This window comes from Peromyscus californicus, unplaced genomic scaffold (assembly GCF_007827085.1).
Source record: "Peromyscus californicus insignis strain IS unplaced genomic scaffold, ASM782708v3 Scaffold_7__1_contigs__length_154581171, whole genome shotgun sequence".
NCBI lineage: Eukaryota > Metazoa > Chordata > Mammalia > Rodentia > Cricetidae > Peromyscus > Peromyscus californicus.
This window is the reverse complement of record NW_026294595.1, coordinates 53489976-53514916: the sequence shown is the minus strand read 5'-3', so window position 1 is coordinate 53514916 and position 24941 is coordinate 53489976. Positions and strand designations below refer to the sequence as shown.

The 24941-nt window shown below is 43.2% G+C and overlaps 1 protein-coding gene across 3 annotated transcripts in view; it reads left to right on the top strand.

The window, feature by feature from the left end:
• The window catches only part of Pde11a (phosphodiesterase 11A), a 351064-nt gene that overhangs the window by 212033 nt on the left and 114090 nt on the right, over positions 1–24941 (top strand). For all 3 annotated transcript variants that reach the window (XR_008215103.1, XM_052724559.1, XM_052724560.1), the window contains exon 10: positions 9420–9470. Coding sequence is in view for 2 of the 3 variants with exons in the window: in XM_052724559.1 (XP_052580519.1) it covers positions 9420–9470 (51 nt within the window). In the remaining variant the exon portion in view is untranslated. The remainder of the gene's footprint in view (positions 1–9419; positions 9471–24941) is intronic.

The following is a 24941-nucleotide window of genomic DNA, read 5'->3' as shown; positions in this document are numbered from 1 at the left end:
TGGTGAGAGAAAGGAAGGAGAAGGGATGGAGGAAAGAAAAGGGGGCCAGGGAGAGGAAGGGAGGGAGGGAGGGAGGGAGGGAGGGCAGAAACCTTCATATTGTACTGAACCTACAAATGCTTGATGTGCGGGCCCTGTGGAGAACAAGGGGTGCTGAAGCTCACATTCAGTGGCTTGATCATACCGGAGAGAATATGAAAGAATTTAAAGCTAAGGTGAGATTTAAACACAGCCAAGATTTGCATAGATTTGCATGACAGCTTTGGTTCTCTGTGGTTTCCGGAGGTTTAAGGCCAACCTTACCTAGATTTTTAAAGATAAAGACACCTAAACACTGAGCTGCATGAAAGGCAGAGGCAGCACATGCCAGGGGAAGTTTGATCCTGGTCTACTCTTTACAGTGCTGTAGTCACTCTCCAAAATGTTGTGTATCTAAGCCTATGAAACTGTTTTATTTTGCTCATAATCTTAGGGATCCAGACTTCCAGAGAGCTTGAATGGGTAGATCGCTTCATATCCCTGTGGTACCAGCTTAGGGGCTTGAGCATGATAGGCTGGAGATTCCATTCCCAGATGGCTTCCTCACTCACACACTTGTAGGGCTTTGTTTCTTTCCACTTGGTGTCTCAACCTCTAGGTTTCTCCATGTGGCTGGAGTTCCTTACAGGGTAAATGGTCTTTCTACACAATACTTCATGGCTACAGGAGGGAACATTTCAAGAACCAGGAAATAGAAGCTTCTAGGCTCTTATGTACTGGGCCCAGAACAACTTTCAGAGCAACACTGTGCATATTACATTACCAGTGAAGCCATCACAAACTTTTCCCTCAATGAAGAAGGAACAGAGACCCTGCCTTTGAAGGGTGGCCTTCTTAGTCTGCACGTGAAATACTCTGGGTGGAAGGTGCAGAGTTTTCACCTCTAGCAAGTGCACAGGTGCTGATGTTTAGTGACTTTGGGCAAAGACAAAAGACAGCAACACGTGAGTTTCAGTCCCTGTCATTATGCGTGAGCTGATGAGCGCTAAACAGATGTCCATTTTAAGGGCGTATTTTAAAGCTTAGATTGAGATTTTGAGCGCAGTCTTTAATATTACATTTTTAATCTAGGTAATGAAAGATTAAGTTAAACCTTGGATTTGCTTCCAACAACAAGGAGCAATCAAATAAGTTGAGGCCCCACATGAAATGCATTCACTATTGTATTACTTACTTTTCTGTTGCTAGAATAAAGTGCCATGACCAAGGCAACTTAAGGAAGAGAACATGTGTTCTGACTTACTGTTCTAGAAGGATTGGAGTCCATGATGGCAAAGTGGAGGCAGTGTAACAAGCAGCAGGCAGAGTGGCAGGAACAGGAAGCTGAGAGCTCACATTGTGAACAGCAAACACAAAGAAGCAGAGACAGTTAACTGGGAAAGGCTTGAGGCATTTAATCTCAAAGCCCATCCCCAGTGACATACTTCCTGCAGCAAGGTTGTATCTCCGAAACCTTCCCAAGCAGCACCACCAACCGAGAGCCAAGACTCCAAATGCCCAAGACCATGTGGGATAATTCTCATCCAAAACACCTTAGTTATAGAAGGGTACACCATAAATATGTGTTGCTGTGAGCTTTACATGTGACCCTCCTCCCTTAGCTAAAAAACAGCTAATCTTAAAGTCATCTAGATAATAGGTAAATATTTTACTTATTATTCCAGATCCAGTTATTTTTTTTTCTACTTTAAGTTCAAAAAGTTCAAGTCCATAGTTTTTTTAAAATATGGCATATGTTTTGAAGATGATGACAACCAGTTGTATGGTGGACAGTTATCTGAAGTAGCTCTTCAAATATTTCATCCCATCAGACAACAGGGCTGTTTCTGAAATACTTGACAATAGAAACAAATAACTCTGAAGGCAGCTGTTCAGTCCTCATGTCTTAAATCCTGTCGTCAACTTTTTTTTTTTTTTTAAACAGGAGTATAGATCTTCACACAGCTAAATAACATTTCTGTCAGGTCATTCCAAGTAAACTGGCTTCTCCAGGGAGACTGTCACCTTTCTTAGCTCGAGGATTACTGCTGAGGGCGAACTTCATTATTTCAGAGCTCTTCAATAGAAATTGTTTGGGATTTTGCTTCAAATTGACTTAGGAAAAATTCAGTGTCCGTTTCATTTCACGTGTCACCAAGAGCCATCAGCCTGTTAGTAAATAGTCATGCAGCCCCTTCCGGAGGGAGACAGCTGCTCTGGATGCTCACGGGCCTTGGTTCCTCCACTCTGTGAAGTGGTTCTTCACATCTGTGCTTCTGCAGTGGTTTATTTCTCACTTTAGGAGCAAATGGCCAGCCACCCAATTAACACGGAAAACAACCGGGACAAGAGCGCTGCCCTCCGCCAAGGTAGGTTCCTGGAACTGCAAGACAAGCATTTGGCTCAGGTCTTGCCCCGCACGGCAGAGGGCAAAGCTTGACACGCGAGTCCTGTTTTGAACCTTCTTCATTGCTCTTCCCCTGAAATGGAGTTAATTGTCCTTTCCTGCTGGGCAAACCGGACACCAAAGCATGCCTGTTTCCTCCTGCCTTCCTCGGGCTTGATAACGGCCTTATCTTGCTTTTTCTGTTCAATCCCAAAGTTAATTAAAGAGGTAGGGTTTCCGCCAATCGCAATTTATTTGAGAACTGTAAAGAATGCATAAGTCAGGGCTCATCAACAAAAGTGAGTGGCTGGTTTCAACTTCCAAATACTTTCTAAATTAACAGTGACACAAAAGAGAAATCTGTCTGGGCTAGAAATTTCCTTGTGAAAGTTTAATGTTGGTTCAAGTGTCCCAGGGATCAGCTGTTTACTTTCCTATGTAAGCTTTATACAAATTTTATTTAGCTGTCAGAAAAATTAACTACTGTTTATACTATGGCCAACCCCTCACAACCTACCAACATTTCTCACAGAGGAAGACAGTATATCATTTATTATTCCATTTTGCAATTTTTTTCTTCCGAACTACTAAGATACATTCAATGAAACTTTTTTACCTGATCAAACAAGCATTATTGTTCAAAATGTGTGCTATACCTTGATCCTTGCTATGCAGTAGAAAGCTTGGGGAATGCTGTAGATTATAAAATTAATGCAGCATGGAATTGTAGAAGAATCCTTTCAGTTATCCAAGAATGCTCAAAAATAATTAAGTGTGTGTTTTTTATGTTTTGTTAAATTCTGCTCTTGACTATAGAAATTGGCTTGATATTTCGGTCATCAGCTGAGCCATATAATTTTATTCATATATAAAAGAGTGATGATTTTCTTCTGAAGACTGACTGAGCTAGAAGTCATCAGGAATGACTTGTTCTTTTCCTGCAATTCTGTCACAGATGTTAGGTTAGTGAGGTTGTGCCATTCTATTAATTGTTGAAGACTGTTGTAATGTAACAAAACACCACAGGCTGGATGGCTTAAACACTGGAAATGAGTTTTTCTGTATTTCTGAGTCTTAAGGTCAAGTCTAGAGACACCAGTGGTTTGGTCTTTTGGGCTCATGGGTGGCTGTCTTTTTGGCATTTCCTTACATGGTCACTCCTTGCTCTGTGTGTTGTCTGTGTCCTACATCCTAAGGTCCTTTTCTTGTAAGCATACCACTCATAGTGGACTGGATGCACTCACATGACCTCATTTTACCTTAATCACCCCCTTAAATAGCCTGTCTCCAAATATGGTCACATTCTGAGAGTTAGGGATTCAGTATGTGAATTCGGCCAAGAGAGATACACAATTCAGCTCATAACAGAAGCATTGTGGGAAATATTCCAGACTCAAAGCATTTGCTAAACACCCAGATTAAACATTCTGAAGGAAAAGTCACTGGGAGATGTGGGGATGAGTGAAAGAAAATGAATACCTTGGGATTGAGTGGGATTGAGCTTAGCAATGTCTATAGATTTGACTTGGATTGGGGTAGGGACACTGGCAGTTGAGATAAGTGATGGAGAAAGCATCCTCAAAACTCAAAAGATACGAATGAGCAGGGAGATGTGGTTTCTTGAAGTGATCACAGTAAAGACATGAGAATCAACCCAATTTCAAAAGGTGGTCCCTGCCACGTAATGTGAGCAGAGGGAGCTCCCAGGCGAAGAACTTGGTGTTTTAGAGATCCAAAAGGAGGTGAGTGGGATTGGAGTAGACAGAAAAGGACAAGTAACATTAAGGACAGTTTGAAGGGTACCAATGGCCAAATGGTACAGGACCTATTAGGTCCTTGCACAGGATTGGATTACCCTGTTAACCTAAAACCTGTAAACAATCTGTAAGCAGCATTGGAGGAAATATGGCAGATTGGTGGGCATCCAATGGTGGGTTTTCATCTAGGGGATGGAATAATCAGGTTTTGACTTGTGTAAGCTTATTCCAGCTGATGGTTACACTAGACTAGGGCCATTATCCCAGCGGCGAGGCACGATTGCCTGAGCTTAAGAAGAGGTGGAGTTACAGGAGTGGAGATGTCATATTTTTCTGATGCATTTGGCGTGAGGAAAAGAGGCCACAGAAAACAGTCAAAGATAATCCTGAGGTTTCTGGTTTAAATCAATTGCGGGATGGTGAGCTACTTATGGAGCCAAGAAAGTCTCTGGGAGAAAGATTTGTGTAGAACATTAGTTTCCTTTTGATGCTGTAATGAATTCACTGCAACCCAGTGAATTAAAGTAACACATATTTATTGTGTTGTAATTCTGGAGGTCACAAGTCTACAAGAGCCCTTACAAGGCTAAAATCGAGAAGTAGAAAGGCCTTTGTTCCTCTGGCAATGTTAAGAGACAGTCTGTGTCCCTGACTTTCCTGCCTTGTAGAGCTAAACTCACTACTGTGGCCCATCTCCTAACCTTCATTAACTGATCAAGTGTCACACCACATCACTCTGACTCTTCCTCCCTCCCTGCTTACACTTGTAAGGACTGTGTGGATACACGGAACCCACTTCATTACTTATCAATGTTAAATACCTTCTGTGGACACCTATTTTTGCTCTCTACTGTAACATGTTCACAGATAACAGGGATGTCTTGTGAGTTGGAGTTGCAGAGTGTTATTCTGTCTAGCATGTACGGAAAAATATCAACATGTGTGTTTGAGGTATGTTAAATTTGAGTTGCCAGTGAGTCAACCCAGCAGGAACTCATGATGGTGGTCATTGCGAATGTGAGTGAGAAGTGTAAGGACAAATGCACATGGAGCTTAGAAGTTGTTGACGCCGGCATTCTGTGTAAAGCTATGGGGTAATGTAGCATGGTCAACCAAGGGAACAGTCGTGGAAAACTCCTGCATGTGGAGTAAAAGAGGAAAGCAAGGAGAAAACAAGAGAAGGACCACAGATCTAGGATGAAAACCCAAACACTGTGTGGCCAGGAAAGCCCAGTGAGGAGCCTTAAAGAAAGAAGGAAGGTGTGACCCTCTGGGTTCAGTTCGGCCACACAAGAGCGTCTCAACACCTGTCAGTGGATTTGTGAATAGAAAACAGGATATTTGCGTCAAGGTTCGAGTGTAGTGTGGTGGGCAGCGTTGAGACTCATGAAGGTGGGGCGGTGAGCGTGATCCCACATGATGAGGTTCTTCGTGACAGTAGCAGTATCTGTAGGTGCTTTTAAACAGCGAAGCAGGGCTAGTGACATGGCCCAGTGCACCAAGGCCCTTGCTACCAAACTGGATAACCCGAATTCGATACCTAACCGGATAACACGAATTGGATACCTATGGTAGTTTGAATGTAACTGGCCTCCATAAGCTCACAGAGAGTGGCACTCTCAGGAGGTGTGGCTTTGTTGGAGTCGGTATGGCCTTGTTGGAGGAAATGTGTCACTGTGGGGCAGGCATTGAGGTTTTCTATGTTCAAGATACAGCCCGGTGTCTCAGGTGACTTCTCATGCCCACATATCAAGATGTAGCCAGCATCACATCTGCCTGCACACCGCCATGATCCCTGTCATGATGCTAATGGACTGAATCTCTGAAACTGTCAGCGAGCCACCACGATTAAATGTTTCTTTATAAGAGTTGCCATAGTCATGGTGTCTCTTCACAGCAATAAAAACTCGAACTAGCACAATACCCAAGGCCTACATTATGGAAAGGGACTCCCACAAGTAGTTCCCTGACCTGCGTGAATTTAAAGTCTAAAAGGGATTTAAATAATGAGTTCATCATTTTTGGTCACAAAATGCAAGAAGACGCTGGGAGTAGCAAGATCACTGGTGTACGTTAACCTCTAGTCAGAACGTAACACAGAGGAAGGGGGAGAAGTCACTGGCTCTCATTGCCCCGCCTTGTGTGTATAGCAAACATAGGAAATCAATGGAGAGATAAATCACCTCGCCCTTCCTAGATGCATCTGAGTGCTGAGCAGCACATGTAAAGCTGCAATGATTCAGAGAAGATTGACAAGGTCTCCGTGCAAGGATGATGCCCAGACTCCTGGAGTATCCCACACTCTTTCCTAGCATTTGCAAGGCCCATAGCACTTAGTTGGTTTTCTATTGCTGTGAAGAGATACCATGACCAAGACAACTTATAGAAGAAAGAGTTTATAGGGGTTTACAGTTCCAGAGGGTTAGAGTCCATGACCATGGGGGAGAGGGGGCATTATGGCGGCTGGCAGGCAGAGATGGTGCTGAAGCTGTAGCTGGGAGCTTATGTCACACACAGGCACAAGGCAGAAAGGAAGAGCTAACTGGGAATGGTTCGGGCTTTTGAAACTTCAAAGCCCACCCCCAGTGACATCTTCTAATCCTTCCTAACCAGTCCACCAACTGGAAACCAAACAAACCTAGGAGCCTGTGGGGGCCATTCTCATTCAAACCAACACAGCACTTAAAAAAAAAAAATACTCCTTATTTCAGTCTACAAGGTCCTCTAGAACTAAACAGCAAGAAGTGCTTGGAGGAATAAAGCCGAAAAACCCTGAGAAAAACTCAAGATTTCTTTGACTTGAGTATCTTGCTCCTCTGTCCTTGAGTAACTCTGCTTTTCTGGGGATTGCTAGAGGGGACTTACTACCACGCCCGCTAGTCTACCATAAGGGTTTGATGCTGCAGGATGAGGAGTGAAAATTCCTTCCTGTCCATCTCCATGGTACTGGACCTTTTAGGAGAAGGTGGTAGAAAGATTCTTTAGCTCATACAGAGTTCCATCCAGGACTCGGGAGGCTGAGGCACAAGTTAGAGGTCAGCCTGGCTATGTCATGAATTCCAGGATAGTCTGGAATATAATGTGAGATTCTGTCCCAGAAAAGAAAACAAAACAAAAGTATTCTGAGCCTGATTCCTTCTCCACCCTCTGGTTCTGAGTCATGTAATAGGAGATAAGATTTAAAGGCCCAAACCAAAAGCTTCTTGATTATATTATCTGTCAAATTAAATAAAATATACAAGGAAAATTTAATAGTCCTGAAAATAAACCCAAAGTATTTATTTCCTTCTGCCCTATGCACAAAATTTGATTTATCATAGACATAAACATAAAAACAAGCAAGAAACTTCTGGAAGACAGGAAAACAGAACAAATTGTACACATACACACACACACATTCACACATACACACACACATCAGTAACTTCAGTGGTGAGTAAACGCTTCTTAGAAAAGACAGATGAAGCAATAATAAATAAAAATGGACAAATATATTAAATCAAAATTTAAAACTTCAGTTCATTAAAAGAATAACCAGGCATAATACACATGCCTGTAAGTCTCAGCTGCTGGGAGTTTGAGGCAGGAGAATATTCAAGGCAACACAGCTAGCCATCCTCTTAAAAACAAGAAAACAAAATGTACTATTATAGGCTGGGAAGCAATGTTTATGAATATATATGCATATAGATTACAGAACTTGATTCTAAAATTAATAAACCCTATACCTCAATTAAAAATATAAAAGAAACTAATTTTAAGTGAGCAGAGAAGCTTAGTCTGTAATAGCTATTTGCTTCACTGATTCAAATAGTTACAATTTAGTATCATTGATAGGTTTTTTTTTTCTTTTTTAATAATAAAAGAAATGGAAAATTGCTTTAAAGAAAGGAGTAGCATGCCTTAGCCACATGCTAAAAGCCTGGCTGAGCACCATCTAGTGGCAGAGCTTCAAATTGAAGTTTTTGGCTTTGGTTCTTCAGGTTAACAGCCAATTTTAAAGACAGTATACAAAAAAAGAACTTGCAAACACCATAAGAAAATCTAAGATAACAACAAACTTACAGTTTACATGAATAAAACAAAACCAAAAGAGCTTCGTATTTTTACTGAAAAACTATTGAATCAATGAAAATCATAATATATGATATTCAGTCAAATACATATGAGTAGACTTTTAACTGACTATTCATATAATCAGCGTAAGTTAATTGTACACTGGATAATCGGCATATACTATTGTATTCAATTTTCCTAAGAACTCAGTGAAATACAAACCCATCCCAGGTAATATTGTTACAGTTAACATTTGCCATTTTGTGGTTAATAACCAGACCTTACGAATGTTATTTCTCTCTCAATATAATGTTTTTGTGAGTTCCTTCTGAAAGTGAAAGGGGATTGGGAAAGCTAAGGGAAAGAAATCAGGGAGAAAAGTGTTCACAGTGGGAGACAAAGTATTTACTTCCGGTAAACGACAGAGAGTTTCACTTAAACATCGTTGTATTCTTCCATCGTGTTCCTTGTTTCCTACACACCCATGAACCCTGCCGCCCTGAAACTAAGCTGCAGGAAGTTGCTCCAGACAGTGCATTCTAATTTTTCCTGTTGAAAATCATGGGAAGTGGCCACGGCTGGGGTTTCAGGTGGAGCCTCTGATTTTCAAAAGTAGGCTGCTGTTCAACATTAGGTGTCTCGATGGTATCACTATTATGCCACTTTGTAAAGTAGTCCGGAAGAGCCTGAGCAAGTTCACCAGAGTTGGGAAGATGCCCTGACAGCATGACTGCACAGACTGTGTTCAAACACTGGGACGCTGCCTCCACTGCTGTGTGCCTTCCCCTGCCTCAGCGTTTCTCAGAAGTTCTTGGTCAATGACTTGTTAGGTTGGCATGTTGTGACATTGCTATATCATCTAAAGCAGAGTTCTAAGGTTAATTAGATTTGGAAAATGCTGAATCACAATTCAGAGGCCAACTGTGATTCTTGAAGGTTGGTAAATGTGCAAGGATTTAGTAGGTACTCACATCCCCTGGTGGCTGTGGTCTTGACCTCCATGGTGTTCCTTTGACAGATACTGGTGTACTGTAGTCAGCTTTCAGTGTACGTCACAGACAATTCATAACAATCTCTTGTTATACATTGAAATCCACGGTCAAGTCAAGGTGGTGGATGTGAGCAAAGCCCATTTTCGAGGGAGGAGAATTGGAGATGACCCAGTCATGTCAATACTGATGTTCTCTCCTCTTCCGTATCAGGTGCTGTCATACCACGCCACGTGTTCCAAGGCTGAAGTCGACAAGTTTAAGGTGAGGAAGGGGACAGTTGTGCTGTTAGCACTAGACTTTGTCTGAAGCGTGGGCCACAGTCCTGGGCAGAGAGACTCGGAGTCCTTCATTTTGGAGAGGTGCAAGGTTTAAAGGATTGTGTGGTCTCTGTGATTTACATGAGTCAATATGTCCTTTCCTTTGTTAAGCACGCAGGTATGGGGAGGAGGGTCTGTATAATTGGATGAGAATTGGGACACCTGACTTAGGCATTGGTTTTACCTCTAACTTACTAGTCACTTAAAAATTTTGGGCCTTATTGTCTTGTTTATCTATAAAACTAAATGAAGAAGCAGGGCAGTGGTAATGAGGTGATGCGTGCCTTTGATCCTAGTACTCAGGAAGCAGGAGGATCTCTGACTTCAAGCCTGATCTACAGAGTGAGTTCCAGGACAGCCAGGGCTGCACAGAGAAATCCTGTCTTGGAGGCAGGGGGAGGAAAAAAAGTCTAAATAGAGAGATTGAGATCATAATAACTAACATTTACCCCATGCTTCCTGTGTGCCCGGTATACTACAGACTCTTCCCCTGTACTTAGCCATCTCAACTCACAGCCCTGTGAAGGGCTATACACACTATTTTCCAGATGAGCACACTGAGGAGTATGATGATTCCCACCCCCCACCCCGGCACTGGAGTTCTTAACCACAAGCCTCCCTGCTGCTCAGCATGACCCTATCTGGCTCCCACATCGATGAGTCTATGAATGAGTCCTAAATGCTCCTTTTTATTTTAGCCACCACTGTCTCCTTGGGTGCAGTTCAGAATTCCATCTTGTCTCCTGGATTCCTACAAATCATTTTTCAACAACAGCCACAAAATAGGAGGGCTGGGGCTCAGCGGTATAATGCTTGCCTAGCATGTTCAAGGCCCTGGGTTCAATTCCCAGGACTTCAGGAAAAGCAAAACCCCAAGAATGTTGGAAACATTTCTCCCTTTAAAAATCTTTGGTTTGTGTTTCTAAATTCTGTTTAAAGGTTTTGAGAATGATTAGGAAAGGCTACAACCATAAGAAATGTCGTATTTATAATATTGGTATAGACATTGCTTGCAGCTCTTCTAGGAGTCCCATTTGCACAGAGATCCATTTTATCCTCATAGGGAAAGAATGACACAGAGATCTTCGACCCTGATAGAGTCATTTTAGAATTGACTCGCACGAACCGTGGAAGAGGACAAAGAAAGACTGAATACAGGGGTAGAATTTCCCAGGAGGGAATGCAATGAGTTGTTACATTTGACAGTTGCTTAAGGAAAAGTCTCACAGTGGTGCCCCAGATCAAAAGGAGAGACCATGCTCTCAAGAAGTAATGGCTGGTCCCCCCTGGAAGGAACGAAGCTATCTAAACTACAGCAGTCGGGGCTTATTGTTATAGAGGCGAACATCCTGTACACTCTTTTAGTTTGTTTTCTGTCCTATCAAAAATACCTAAGACTGTGGAATTTATAAGCAGTAGAGGTTTACTCAACTTATGCTGCAGAGGTTGAGAAACCCAAGGGTATGACTGACGTCTGCTCAACATCTGGTGTGTGGAGGTGGGGTGGGGGGGTGCATGTGGTGGGCGTCTTGCTTCATCACAACATGGCAGAAGATGTCATATGTTGAGAGAGAGCAGCAGGCCAGAGAAGCTGCTCTACAGCCTCGCCTCCCTTCCAGTAAGCTGTGAATCCACTCATTCATGCACGAAGGCAGACCCTCACGACCCATCCATCTCCCCAAGTTCCACTTGTCAATACTGCTGCATTGACGACCAATTTCCAACATGTGGAACTTGGGGACACATTTGAATCATGGCATACTGACCAGGACATGAACTCCATGTGACAGGGATTTTTGTATATTTTCTTCACGGTTCTATCTCTGAGGCCTCTCACAGTTCTTGGAACATGGTGACACTCAGTAAATACTTGGTGAATGAATGAATGAATGAATGAATGAGTACAAAGAGCATCAGTATTCCAGATCTTAAGCAGTTCATTATCAAGAAAATATTAAAACTACAACATGAAATTATTTTAGATGCCTATTTAAATTAAATTTTCTTTAATATATGCAAATTATATATTTTCCATAGAGATATTAAAGCTTATTTACCTTAATAAAATTTAGTGTGCATGTATTATAACACCAGATAATATATGATAATCTGTAAAAATTTTGTTTTTATCTATAAATTTGAGAAGTTAAACAATAAGGCAAAAGTTTCCTTGCCTAGAAATCTTACTTATGGCAATGCCTAGCTCCTGCTAAAATGATAATATTACATGCTATTATTTCATTTTTTTGCTGCCATTATGATTATTTTTGTTACCAAAGCAGGGAAGTGACCAGAAAGAGGAAAGCAAAGTGCATAATGAACTAAATGTGACTCTAAAAGCCACTCACAGCCATCTCCCAGAACTACAGCAAGCTACACAGTCCAGAGCTGACTGCTTTGTTTGTGAAGGTCACTAACTACATCCAGGCTTCATTCCTTGCTTTAGAGCAAAGAGAACTCCATTGTCTTAGAGCATGCTGTACTTTTCTATTATTAGCTCCCAAACCTACTAAAAATATGAAGTATTTAAATTTGAGAACAAAGGGTTATTTCATCTTAAAATTGTTGAGATTATTAACTGAACTGATTTATTCCAGATTTTATCCCAAAAGATATTAGCTGGTATCCTATTATAATGTAATTGAGATATAGTAGATAATTTTAACCAAATGGCTTTTTCCTTGATATATAAAGTAAATAAAACATTATCCTAATTGATAGCTGATGTCTATTGTAACTGCAGCAATAACAGTAAAATGTAGTGTGCTTAGAATAATCCTGTGTATTGTCATGGGACAGCACTCACAGAAACTCCAGACTTGGTTGTATACAACTAACTAAATAACTGAATAAATACTTTATTTTCACCAACATATAGAGGCGAGCCACATCGACATCCAAATGTGTTGTAACCTATATTGTGTTCTACACTTTTGAAAATATGCATAGTTTTTGTAACAGCGTAGTGATTTACTTAAATCCAGAATCAATGTTATGCACAGATTTCCTGGGTAGAAGGATGGATGAGTCCCAGGATTCACTCTACTTAGCTGGGATGAGTGGTAATTCCAAGATGACCCCAGGGTTTGGAAAGAAACTATTTAATTATCCATGGAAAACACAGGAGCCCAAATACACAGGCATATGAAAGACCTCATTAGGAACCCAAAATGCACCACATCTGGGGTACAGAAACTCCCCCAGAGAACAGCAAATGTGGTTATTTACATGAGTCTAAGAGCCTTTCTGAATCAGGAGCGTGTTCTAGTGTAAGTGGAGTCCACACGCCTCCCTGTCCACATGTGAGTTCAAGTTCAGCATGAGAGCCATCTCTCGGTTCTATCTCCTCCTTCGACCAACCACGGATCCACATTCTTAGTTGAAAACATGAAAACAGGAGTGGATGCAAAGGCCTGATCTTCATGATGGATTCAGCATCTTCCATGCTTCAGACAGCTCAGGGTCCAGAGTATCCGCTGCATATACCAGGGACCAGTGGCAGGAAGCTTCACTGCAGACTGGATGAGGGATGCTTTTCTTCCAGTGTGACTGTCCAGGGCTGCTGAGGTCAGTGCAGATGAAGAGGTCACTTGGTAAGGACAGGGAAGGCATACCCTGAGGACCCCAGGAAGAAGTGAGAACACCAACGACACTGAAGAGTAGAGAGTGAGATCTGCCCCTTCGTTATCCTTAGTTTACAACCTTTTGTACACAGAGGGCTGATGTCATGGAAGATAACCCTTAGTAACCGCCAATGTTAGGCTAGTACCTTACCCTTGCTAGTGCCCACTGGTCCATCTAGTGGATGTTTTCCCCATTTTAGAATACTGTGAAGGAGCTGTCTGTGGTTTCTTTTCCTCTGATTCCCCTGTTTGTCCTGGTGAGAAGAATTTGGAGAGCTATGTAGTGGTGGGTGGGAAAACAGGATCAGACTTTGTCTCAATTCTGTTTCTGTTGCTGTGACAAAACACCCTGATAAAAGCCACTTAAGGGAGAACAAGTTTATTCCAGCTCACAGTTCCAGACTTTAGTCTGTCCCTGTAGGGACGTCATTGTGGCAGGGCCTGGAGGCAGCTGGTCACATCCACAGGAGTGGAGAGAGAAGGAGTGTATGCATGCTTGTGTTCAACTTGCCTTCTCCACTCACATAGTTCAGGATCTCCCACCTGATTGTCACAGCAGTAGTGACAATCACAGTGACTGGGTCTTTCCACCTCAGCACACTCAAGATAATCGCCCCCAGGCTGACTTGATCTAGACAAGCCCTCACTGAGACTCTCCTCTCAGGCCATTCTAGATTGTTTCTAGTCAACAACTAAAACTGACCACCAGGGAGTTGAAAGCCCTTCTAGAAGTGTCCCAACCCTGCCCCACGGGTGGATTCTGCTTCTTCAAGAATGTCAGATCTGGGGCTTATTTTTTCTGGTTCTGATATCATTCATACCTCAGGAAATAGTCTTGTTTGTAGGGCCACTCACACACGCAAAGACCCCAAACTTCTGGGTACTAATAAATTAACTGCTTTTGGAAATCTAATTTAGATTATAATGTCAATAAATTATTCTTTATGGGCTGATTGCTCTGTGCATTAATGAGCATTCCAAGATCCAAAGAATGTTTTTTCCCCTCATTAACATTTACTGTCCCATGAACTTGAAATGAGAAAGTGACATAGAGAAAATTTGTGCAGATTTTAGCACCTGTTTCTATCTCTTTAGCACTGTGCTAACAGGAATAACGGATAAAGACCATATTGACAATTAGATCTCTTTGAAGACTGCTGGTTTAAGGGCTTTTAATAACCTGAAGATACCAGCTGTGATAACATGAGAAAATGAGTTTAGTACACCAATTATACGCTCCTGTGGTTTTATGCTCCTTCCTTGGATTCCAACGCAATGGTCAGACCTAATGGTTATCACCATCTACTGCTAGTTTGCCCATTAGCATCAACCTGTGGACACTCTCGTGTTATATGGCCTCCTTCGATCATCCCTTCTTCCAGTTTAGAACCACAGGGGTTACAGCTGGAATCCAAGAGGAGGATCATTTACAGCCCCATAACTGCCGCGGTAATTAAAGGCCCGTAACTCAAGGTGGCCATTTGGGTTCAGACCACCTCTCCATGTTTCAAGTTTTCTATGTTAATGCCCAGGCCACAAATTAATATCATGGTAAAGTCAACAAAACCAAATATCAAGAATAGACACTTCCTGTGGAATTTACATACAGAAATAAGATTAAAGTGATGAAGCTGGGCGGTGGTGACGCATGCCTTTAATCCCAGCACTCGGGAGGCAGAGGCAAGTGGATTTCCATGAGTTCGAGGCCAGCCTGGTCTACAGATCAAGTTCCAGGACAGCCAAAGCTAATACAGTGAAACCCTGTCTTGGGAAAATCAAAACCAACCAAGCGAAGAACGTAAGTGATGAGATGTGGTTTCGAAGACCATCATCATCAGCCGGTTTAGATTTAAGAGGGTCACTTCAATTCATGGGATAAAATTGTGTGCAGAAGCAGCTTCTGGCCTCAGGATAACCCACCAATGCTGCCCTGCCAATCTACCCAGGCTCTTCGGGGCAATCAGGATGAGGAATGCCATGCTCCCTTTGTGGATCGGTGCTGGGGATGCGTTACACTAACCGACTCAGGAAGGTGCTCCTATTCTAAGTTGGCACAGAGGCACCGCACAAGCCTGCCTCTTCCCTGACCGCTTTTACCAGCACATTGCAGAAAGAGTGACATCACAGCATTCAACCAAACCGGGCAACTCAGAGCATGCTGGGGAGGGGCAATCAGAGATCACTATGGAGGGCTGCCAGTGTCACCCACGCAAACAGCAGCACCCCCACCCCCAGCTCCTCTGTCTCGGACAGCTACTCTTGCAGAGGCTTCTCTGCAGCCAGGGCTAGCCTGGGACCTTGGTGTCAGAAGGAAGCAGGTTGTCTTCTTGCCCTCCAGTCTTCTTCTCTGGAGTGCTGCTTTCAGAACTGCCCGCCCTGGTTTTCTGATTTCACCCCAGCTTATTTCCAGGGTGCTGTGAGGAGGCAGCAGTATATACAGAATGCTGGTATCGACTTATACCTAACCTAGGCTTTCTCCTCCCACCCCACCCTTACTCCTGCCTCTTGAATTTAAGGCATTGTTTTGACTTTCAGTAGTATTTATGCCAAGTTTAGTCTCCAAGTTTTTCTTTACTGTCAGGGCAAGCTATTGAACTCTCCCTGGAAAATGAACTGCAGGGGAAAGAGCAGCCTCAGCACTGGCCAGGGCAGTCTGCTCACACTGCGGCAGGCAGCTGGCAGCCTGCGTGGCTCAGGCTACATCCATAAATATGTGACATGCCTGGTGCTCAAGTGTCCAGTTCCCTTTATGAATTGTGTCTTAATCAAATGCCACATCACAGAAAAAATGATTGTACTTTGTCACTCTTGAGTACTGCAGATGCTAGGGAGGCCAGAGGGCAGGGGGTGGGAGCGGGCGGGAGGGGGGCGGGAGGGGGGCGGGAGGGGCGATGTGCAGTGACCAGGTCTTTAAGGCCAGGGTGGCCTTTCTTAGTGCTGAGCTCAGCGGCTGTGGATTGAGGGTCCTTCAAAGACCTACCTGACCCAAATATATCCTGTGATGACCTTGACCTTCTCTCAGTTCAACACATACAGCCACTATTTGTCACTTCTTTCCTTTGGAAAACCAAGTAGGGACAGCTTTTCCAGAGGTCACTCACTGGAAACATCTGCTTTTGTGGGATAAAGAATGGGCCTGAGGTACTTACTGACTGGCAAGATGGACCAGCAGTTAAGAGCGTATACTGCTTCTGGATTTGAATTCCCAGCAGCCTGCCTATCCAGCAGCTCATAACCACTTCTAACCCCAGTTCCAGGGGGATCGGATGCCTCTGGTCTTCTCAGCCATCTGTGCTCATGTGCATATAACCACAAAACATGTAAACACATATTTGAAAACAATTTTAAATGGTTTGCAAAAGGTCTGGAGGGCTTCACCCACCTCCTCTGGGCAGTTTAGTTTACTTCGTTCCCTATTGGTCCACGGAGTCAGGCCTGGAGAGCAGTTCAAGTTATTTTAGAGTATTAGGAAGCCAAGCAATGATGGAATGAAGAACTCCCAGTGGAGACCAGTGTGGCCCAGAGTTAGCCCCGACCCTTGAAGTGTGAAAAGAATAGAAGAAGTCATAGATGGCAGAACCTTCCAGAACACTGAGGTATCTGGAACAGCACTGCTCCATATTCATTCTGGCTTTCTTCTAATACAAGCTTTCTAGAATTACAGATTTGAACTGGGAAATTATAGAGCCAGGACAGGTGGCCCCCACTATGGGGATGGGTGCTTGATTTAGCAATCTTGATGGTTTGTTCTTCCTTCATTAACTGTTTAGTATACAAACGAGCTACCCCCTCCTGACTGTTTTCTCTGTTACCTACACTCTGCAGCTGTGTGCCTTAGATATCATCCATCAGCCGTTCATGACTCTTCCCCCTCTGCGTTTCCATGTTAGCCCACTACTTCTGCCTTGGCATATTCTTCTCATTCCAGTCCAGCTCACAGCCCTCACCAGTTCAGCCCCTCGCTTGCTCACACTGTCCGCTCCTCTGCAGTGATTGCACTCTCTGGTTCTGACGGGCCTCCCTGCCTCCTCCTTCTCCACCCTTTCTCAAATCTAGGCAGAATGCAGCTGCCAAATGGACAGTACTCCTAGGTGGGTGCCAGGCTCCTGCTCACAGAGCTGAACATCATCTGTGAGTCTCTAGATTCATCTGTCACTTTCAGCTCCTTAACTGGACATTAAAAGTACTCCGCACTCAAACCTCCCGTCCGCTGTCCCAGCTTGTTCTAACCTGCCCCCGAGTACCCCCCTTCACTATCCCTGTGTGACATTCTCTTCCCGCTTCCTCCCTTCCCTATCTGTGAGCCCATCCTCTCCTTTGTTTCTGCATATTTACAGCCCGGCTAATCCATTTGACCTTGCTCACTGCCTCTTCCCCAGTCACCCACTGTCCTTCAGGCAGAAGTGATCGATGGCTTGCATTCTTTTCAGTTTCTACCTGCAACATAAATCTCGGTACACCCGTCTAATCAGACGGTTAGACTGGGAGCATCGGGCGGGGGGGGGGGGGGGCGGTCCTTTTTCCTTATATCCCTTATATCATTTATAGCCATGCTTGGCACCTGGGTGCTGAGGAAATGTCTCTCCTGTGACCAAGTTCACTGACTCTGCCATTTTGGGTAGAAGGAATTACAGGCCCCAGGCAGAAATTTGAAGCAGAGACCTAAGACAAGACCAGTAATTGAAAGTCTTGTCTCAATCTTGACTCTTTGTTGGTTTCAACTCCTTCTTTCACGTACTTGCTTATCAATTTCTTGTTTCCTTATGCAGCCTAAGTGCCGTGATGATAAAGGGCTTCCTGTCCTCTGGGCTGAGCTCTGGCCCAAGTCTGTTGAAATGCTCTGTAAGAATGTTGTCGCTTGGCTATAAGCAGGAGATTTTTTCACAGCATTGGTGATTTGCTATTGAATAAAATCTGTCATGTATTTTGTTAAATGTGTTTAAAGTATTTTACATTTATTTATTTAGTGGTGTGTGTGTATGTGTTGTCTGTCTGTCTGCCTTAGTGTCTGTCATAATGTGCATGCAGAGATCAAGAAACAACTTTCAGAATGTTGTCGGCTTCTTCTATCATGTGGGTCCCAGGAATTGAACTCAGGTCATCAGGCTTAGAGGCAAGTACCCTTTGTCTGCTGAGCCGCCTCACTGGCCCAAACCATACACTTTTAAAACATATTATTTTCTTGCTTCACAAAATGTTTTTCTAATGCTTTTTATTAGCATTTAATATTGTTTGGTCCTATATCTGCCTTCCCTATGTATTCATGAAATCACAAACTGCCTTGGTAGTTCTTTGTGTTTATGTTCCAGTTGGAAATGGATCTATTAAAAAAAACCTTTAAAATGTTTGTGAGCCCCACTTCTGTAGGTTCTGAGGCAGCACATGAAATGCAGAGTGAGTGTAGAATGTCTGGCCTCGGGGTTGACTGCAGTCTCAGGGCCACAGCTGTCCCTTGACACAGTCTCTGTGAGAACAGGTGTGTAGCAGGACAAGCGTGAGCACACATGTGAACAGAGACAGACAAAACAGCTACCAGTTCATGTAAATTTTCCAGGCTTCAGGTTCCCTCATCTGTACAGCGAGGCCATTTCCAGCTATAAAATGATGCAACTTTATGAGCCTATAAAGTTTATCTGTAGGAGTGAAGGGGAAATAAAACACAAAGGCGAATAAATGTTGACAAAACATCTTGAGGTCTTTATGATTCCGAATGCTCAAAGGTTTGAATTGAAGATCAGCTTCAGAATTAAGAGAATTTGCTGGAAGACCTGGCTCAGGTTGATTTAATTACATTTTACAATTAATTTCCAAAGGCTCTGCTGTCTATGTTATGTTTGAGGAGTGATAAAAACGTAATGATACTCAATGTGGCAGTCTTTGGTAACACAAGTCTTAAACTCATCAATATAGAATCTATACCATAGCTCTGCCCATAAGTAAATGCTTAAATAGTAATTTGTTAAATACTAAGCAGTGGATATATATATATATATATATATATATATATATATATATGTGTGTGTGTGTGTGTGTGTGTATGTATATACATATATGTATATATACACGTATATACACACACTTATATATGTATATGTATATGTATATATATATATATATTCTTCACAGTGCCATTGCTTGAGACCCTCAATCTCTTGGTGAGAGCAGGGACCAATATCTCCATTGCGTGTGTGAAGCAACTGAGAATTAAAGAACCATCAAGAAAGGTGGGGGTGGTGTACACTCTTGTAATCCCATTACTCAGAAGGCACAGCCAGGGGGAACCAAGAGCCCTAGGCTAGCCTGGGCTACCTAGTGAGCTTCTGTCTGTAAAAGGAAAATAAAAAGACAATAAGAACAGGAAAGAAAACTGAACCCAACTTTGATTGCCTCCCCCAGCCCAGTTTTGTTTTGATTCTAGAAACAGCACTTACTCCTTAAGTAGGAAAATAGAAGCAAAGTCATGGAATTTGACCCTGAGATAATTTCTTTTGATTCAGCTATTAGTCTTGGAAAGTGAGTGACATTTTGACAGTCTTGGAGCCAAGTGAGCAAAGGTGAAGACGTCTAAGAAGGAATTTTTGGCTGAACTAAAGATACTGTTTTTAAAAGGACTGTTTGTGGCACTCTTTGGTGTGGAACGCTGTTTTGTTAGAAATTTCTCTCTGGATTCATGTTTGTGCTGTCCACGTGGCTCCTTGCCCTGGGACTTCAGACTGCTCAGAAACCTAAGGAAATTGGAAGCAGGAAACATTACAGAGACCTTGCATCATCCGGGGAGCAGGGGGAGAAGACCCATTATCCTGACATCTCGCCTGTCTTCTTTAGTCCAGTTGCCTATCTTGCACTGTGGAAATCTCGCAGCATCTGGAAATCTCAAAGAGAAAAGAAGGGTTCCACTTTGTCATCCTGCACTTTCCAGGCTGCCAAGTACCGTGTGAGAAAGATAACACGGAGAGAAGACTGCAAACATCAGGTTAATGATAAAGCACTTGTCAGGAGATAAAGTCTTATGCTTGGGGCATGAGGACTTATGAACCAGAGAGAAACTATGGGGAGGAAGATGTGTAATAGTTTTCTGATGTTAGGGACATCATGGACAGTGTGCTGCTTACCTAAAATGTGGTTACTTAAACAAAAATTCTTAAAACACACACGCACACACACACAAACATGTAAAATGTGATTATTTTTTAAAAATTCTTAAAACACACACACACACACACACCTAAAATGTGATTATTTTAAAAAATTCTTAAAATACACATACATACACATACACATTTAAGTCTTTATTCTAATTTAACTCATTGATATATCTCCATCCCCCATCGTGTGTGTGTGTGTGTGTGTGTGTGTGTGTGTGTGTGTGTGTGTGTGTAAACTTGCTCAACTTAAACGTGTAGTCGTTTTAGTTCTGGCATAAGGGGACGATCTCCCAGCAGTTTATTGTCTCCAAAGAGATAAGCAGTTGGCAAATCCTTGAAAGAACCAGATCTGAGATGAAGCATTTTGGCCACTGGGTGCCATCCTTGCTCCATGTAAGAATTTCCTGAGCCCCATTTTTTTAGGGAAACGGTTAAAAATCCCAAAGATGGTGATTTAAAAGTAATTTTGAGATATAATAACAGTGCTGTGTGTGTACATGACCTGGAATATGTTAGTGACACCAGTGCTGATTCATTCACCCAGGCATGAGCTGGAAGGCTGGGGAGCTCTCCCTTTGGTTTAGCCTCATGAACAAAGCCGAGGCAAGGTCTGCATTCTTGATGTAGCACAGCAAGGCATCCTGTGAAGGCATGGAGGCTGCGTGGAGGAGCAGGAATTGATGAGGTGGTACCTTGTGAGCATCTGGAGGTCAGAGGGTCAGCTGCTCCATTAATTACCTCTATTGTTGTTTGTTATCATGGCATGCACACAGCACTGTGCTCGGGCTAGCTGTGTGGCAGAACCTAGCCCTTCAAGTGCACCCCTGTCGGGACTGAGCCAGTGAACTATTGAGAAGCCCTTTCCCTTCCTTCTGAGCATGCTGAGTGTTTGGTGGAAGTCTCTGGGGTAGCCTTTGCTTCCCTAGAAGTAATCCTTAAGTTCACAAAGGCATCGCCTTAACCAGGTCTCAGAATATCTATAGTTAAGAGCTCAGAAGCCTAGCAGAATTCTGACCTCTTTGGGTTGGAGTCTCATATATAAAAGAAAAGAAATTAAACTCGGCATCGTGATCAAGAATAGCCACAGAGAACATTCTAAGATTGCTTTGTAACACAGACTGACATTTTCAGAGCTTCAGTCATTTGGTTAGAACTCAAAGAACTGAGGCAGTGAACAATAATTTAATAAAAAAAAAGTAAACAATCTGTTAGGTCTCATGGTAACAGGAAATTGAGAACAGTCTTATATAATAAGACTGTTATAATATAAGAACAGGTTCTTATAAGACCACATTGTAGAAGGGGACCTAAGCTTATAACAGCTAGCCTTGTAGTTGGCCCTGGAGAAGTGGTTCTCCACCTTCCTAATGCTGCAACCCTTTAATACAGTTCCTCATGTTGTGTTGACCCCCATTCATGGAATTATTTCATTGTTACTTTATCACTATAATTTTAACTACTGTTATGAATCACAATGTAAATATCTGACATGCAGGATATCTGATATGTGATTCCCAAAAGGGTCAAGACCCACAGGTCGAGAACCACTGCTCTAAAGACTGTCCCCAGAGCATCATTACAGCACCCTGAAGGCTAAAGGTAGCTGAATCCATACCTCTCTGGAAGGAGACAGTACGAGAAGGGTTAGTGAGAACGTGAAGCGTCAGACTTTCTCAGCCTATCCAGGAGTCAGAGCGTCAAGCCCAGCTATGTGGTGAAGCGGTGCCGGGTGGATGGACTTTAAGACTGCATTCTCCTCCTTACTATAGGATGGCACTGTGTCCACCACCACAGCTTCAAATATTGCTTCTCGCTGAGAATAATGCTGCTGTAGCACAGCGCTCCTGCTGACTCGGGAGCTTTCGGGGTCCTTGCTCTGTTGAGCGGTGGCAGCAAGCCTCTAGAGGAGCTACTGGTGGCCGAACTCAGCTTCTGTATTGGGCAAGTCAGGGAAGGACCACACTCTCGTTAGGAGGCTTCAGTTTCTCCTGCCGAAGTCCTCTCCTCTCCCTAGCATATGCTCAGTTCTCTCAGTGTGATGGAACTTTAGAAAATGAGAAACACAACCTGCCAGATCTGCTTCTGGTGCATCGCTTGTATTCACTCGTTTAATTGTTCCAAATCCCTTATCATTATCTTTTCCTTGCTTTACAGATGATCAGCCTGAGACATGTAGAGAAATGTCCAACAATGGACCAACTAAAAAACTATGAACTGGGCAGATATGGCATGCTAAATTTACAGTGTTCTCTTTTAAATGACATGAAAGTCTTTGTTTTAGAAGAGTCTGGCCTTGGCTTGGTCCTGTCCTTGTGGTCTGGTTATGAGCCCTAATAGGATCCTGGGATTTGTTCCTGTGACTGATGAGTTCAGATTTTAACTGACTTGGGTGTGTGCATGCAAGTGTGTGTGTGTGTGTGTGTGTGTGTGTGTGTGTGTGTGTGTGTGTGTGTGTGTGCATACATGGGAGTGTGCCTATCTATGTAAGTTTTCATAGTCTGCAAAGTCATCCAGCTCCACTGTTTCACCGGGCAAACCTCTTCAGCATCCGGCACCTCAGTGTCAACTTCAAGGGAAAGTTTTGTGGAATAATAATAGTTTTCCATCCAAAGCCTAAGTCCCAAACAATTCTTGAGCTGACTGATCCCATTCCTCTTGCTACTGGGCCCATTTCCTAGCATACATCATAATTCAACTCTGGCCTTTCCAGAGACAGAGAGCGTTCTGGGAAAATCCAGCTCTGTGATGACTTCTGCAGGAGCAGATGGCCGTCCTCACAGCTGGGCTCAAGTTTCCTCAGACAGCTCTGCAAAACGCTGAAGCAGCCTTTGAAGAAGAACACTTTGTACTCTTCCCCTCACCTCCAACAAGAAAAACTCAAAATTTAGAAAAGAAGGAGAATGAGGTGGGAGGGGCGCTTTCTATGACGATGTTGCTCCAACTGGAAAAAAAAAAGGTCCTCAGAATTGGCTGGCCCTTGAAACACTGCAGAAGTGTTTGTTTCCAGCTGAAATGTCATCCAAGCCACCAGCAATCTCCTTGAAGAGAGCTCACCATACCATAACCTCTCTAAGAGGCTGTGTTCAAGAGAAAGGCTGGTTATTTGGACAAGTCAGGGTCCATAAGTCTAGTGCTGAGAAAGTCCTTGTCTGCCTGGAGCTCTGTTTGAGCTTCTCTCCACATGAACTTTGCTCTTTCACTGTGTGGTGCATTAGCTCAAGAGAAGGCAGCATGGGGTAGAGTGAAAGATCCCAGCTGCAACATCTTTTATAAGATATACATACCATACACCGCCTGAAATCTTCCCAAGAAAGGCTACAAACGGGAAGACCATATATACCAAGAGGGAAAACAGCCCCATAGATTTCATGCCTGCAAAACTAGGTGAGGGTCTCGAAACCATCTGACAACTCCCAGAGCTGGTCACCGTGACCCTGCACCAATCACCCAGACAGCACCTGGACCAGAGTACAGAACCTCACATTGCAGCATCCCGCCCATCGTGGGCCACTCACTGCTGATTGGCATCTGTCAGAGACCAGGTTTCTTTAAGTAATTCCCCTTTAGGGGTGGATGATTCCCACATTTCACTTTACAGAATTTTGGGAATGCTTTCTGATTGACTCAGTTTGGTTAGTATGTCTAGTCCTGGACCAGTCCACTGTATGGAGGACTTCGTGGACAGAATAATGTCAGTTTCCAAGTGGATGCAGGTAGTTGAGTATGGAAGAGGACCATTTCTCCTAGAAAGGATAGAGGAGTATAGAGTACCATTGATGTCCTTTGGTTTGAGTATAGCTGCACACAGCTTTCAAATGATGACTTTCAATCCCCACCAACGCTCCCCACTGCTTCTTTTATAACTAGAGACATTTCCTGGGAATATGGGTGGGATGCTTACATCATAATGCGTAGGTACTGGATGAGAATTAGAACTGATCTATTCGCTGAAGCGGTTTCCAGCAACAGTGGCTAGGTTTGATTATTGAATAGAATATTTCGTTGTATCATTAGATAGTCTCCATGGATTATCTAAGTGTTGGTCATCCTGATTTGGCTCTCATCCAAATAATTTCAAGTACTCAAGTATATCATATATCTTCCATGATTATGCCAGTTAAGTTGGCCCAGAAGTCTGCATTTACGACCATCTGTCATCAGCCCAGACCAGACCAGGAGCTTTCTGCTGTGCTTGATGGTAATGCAGACCCAGAAATCTCCGTTCAGCTGGACCAACCAATAACCTGTGGAGTCCTTCTGGGCAGCCACGTCTTCATGAATTAATTAGGTCTTCCTGGAAGATTAAACAGATCAAATAGGCCAAACATCCCTAGATCCAGCGTTTGAAGCTAACAGTAAAACAGCTCAATTTCTAATCTACTTCCTGGCCTCATTAGAATTCAATTAGTAGAGGCCACTCTTTCCTAGAGGTCCTTTGGCAGATTTGTGTGTGAGCAGTTAACCTGAGGGTAGCAAAGGCAGTTACTTGGAGCCGAACAATTCTCTCTGACTGCAAAGATGAATCCCAAAGATGTTTGGATAGGACTGTACTCACCCTCCCAGAGTGATGCAAGTATTTTAAGTGGACAGAGTGAGATAAACTGCATCCAGTACTGCCCCTGACACTGACCACATCCTGCGGCCGCC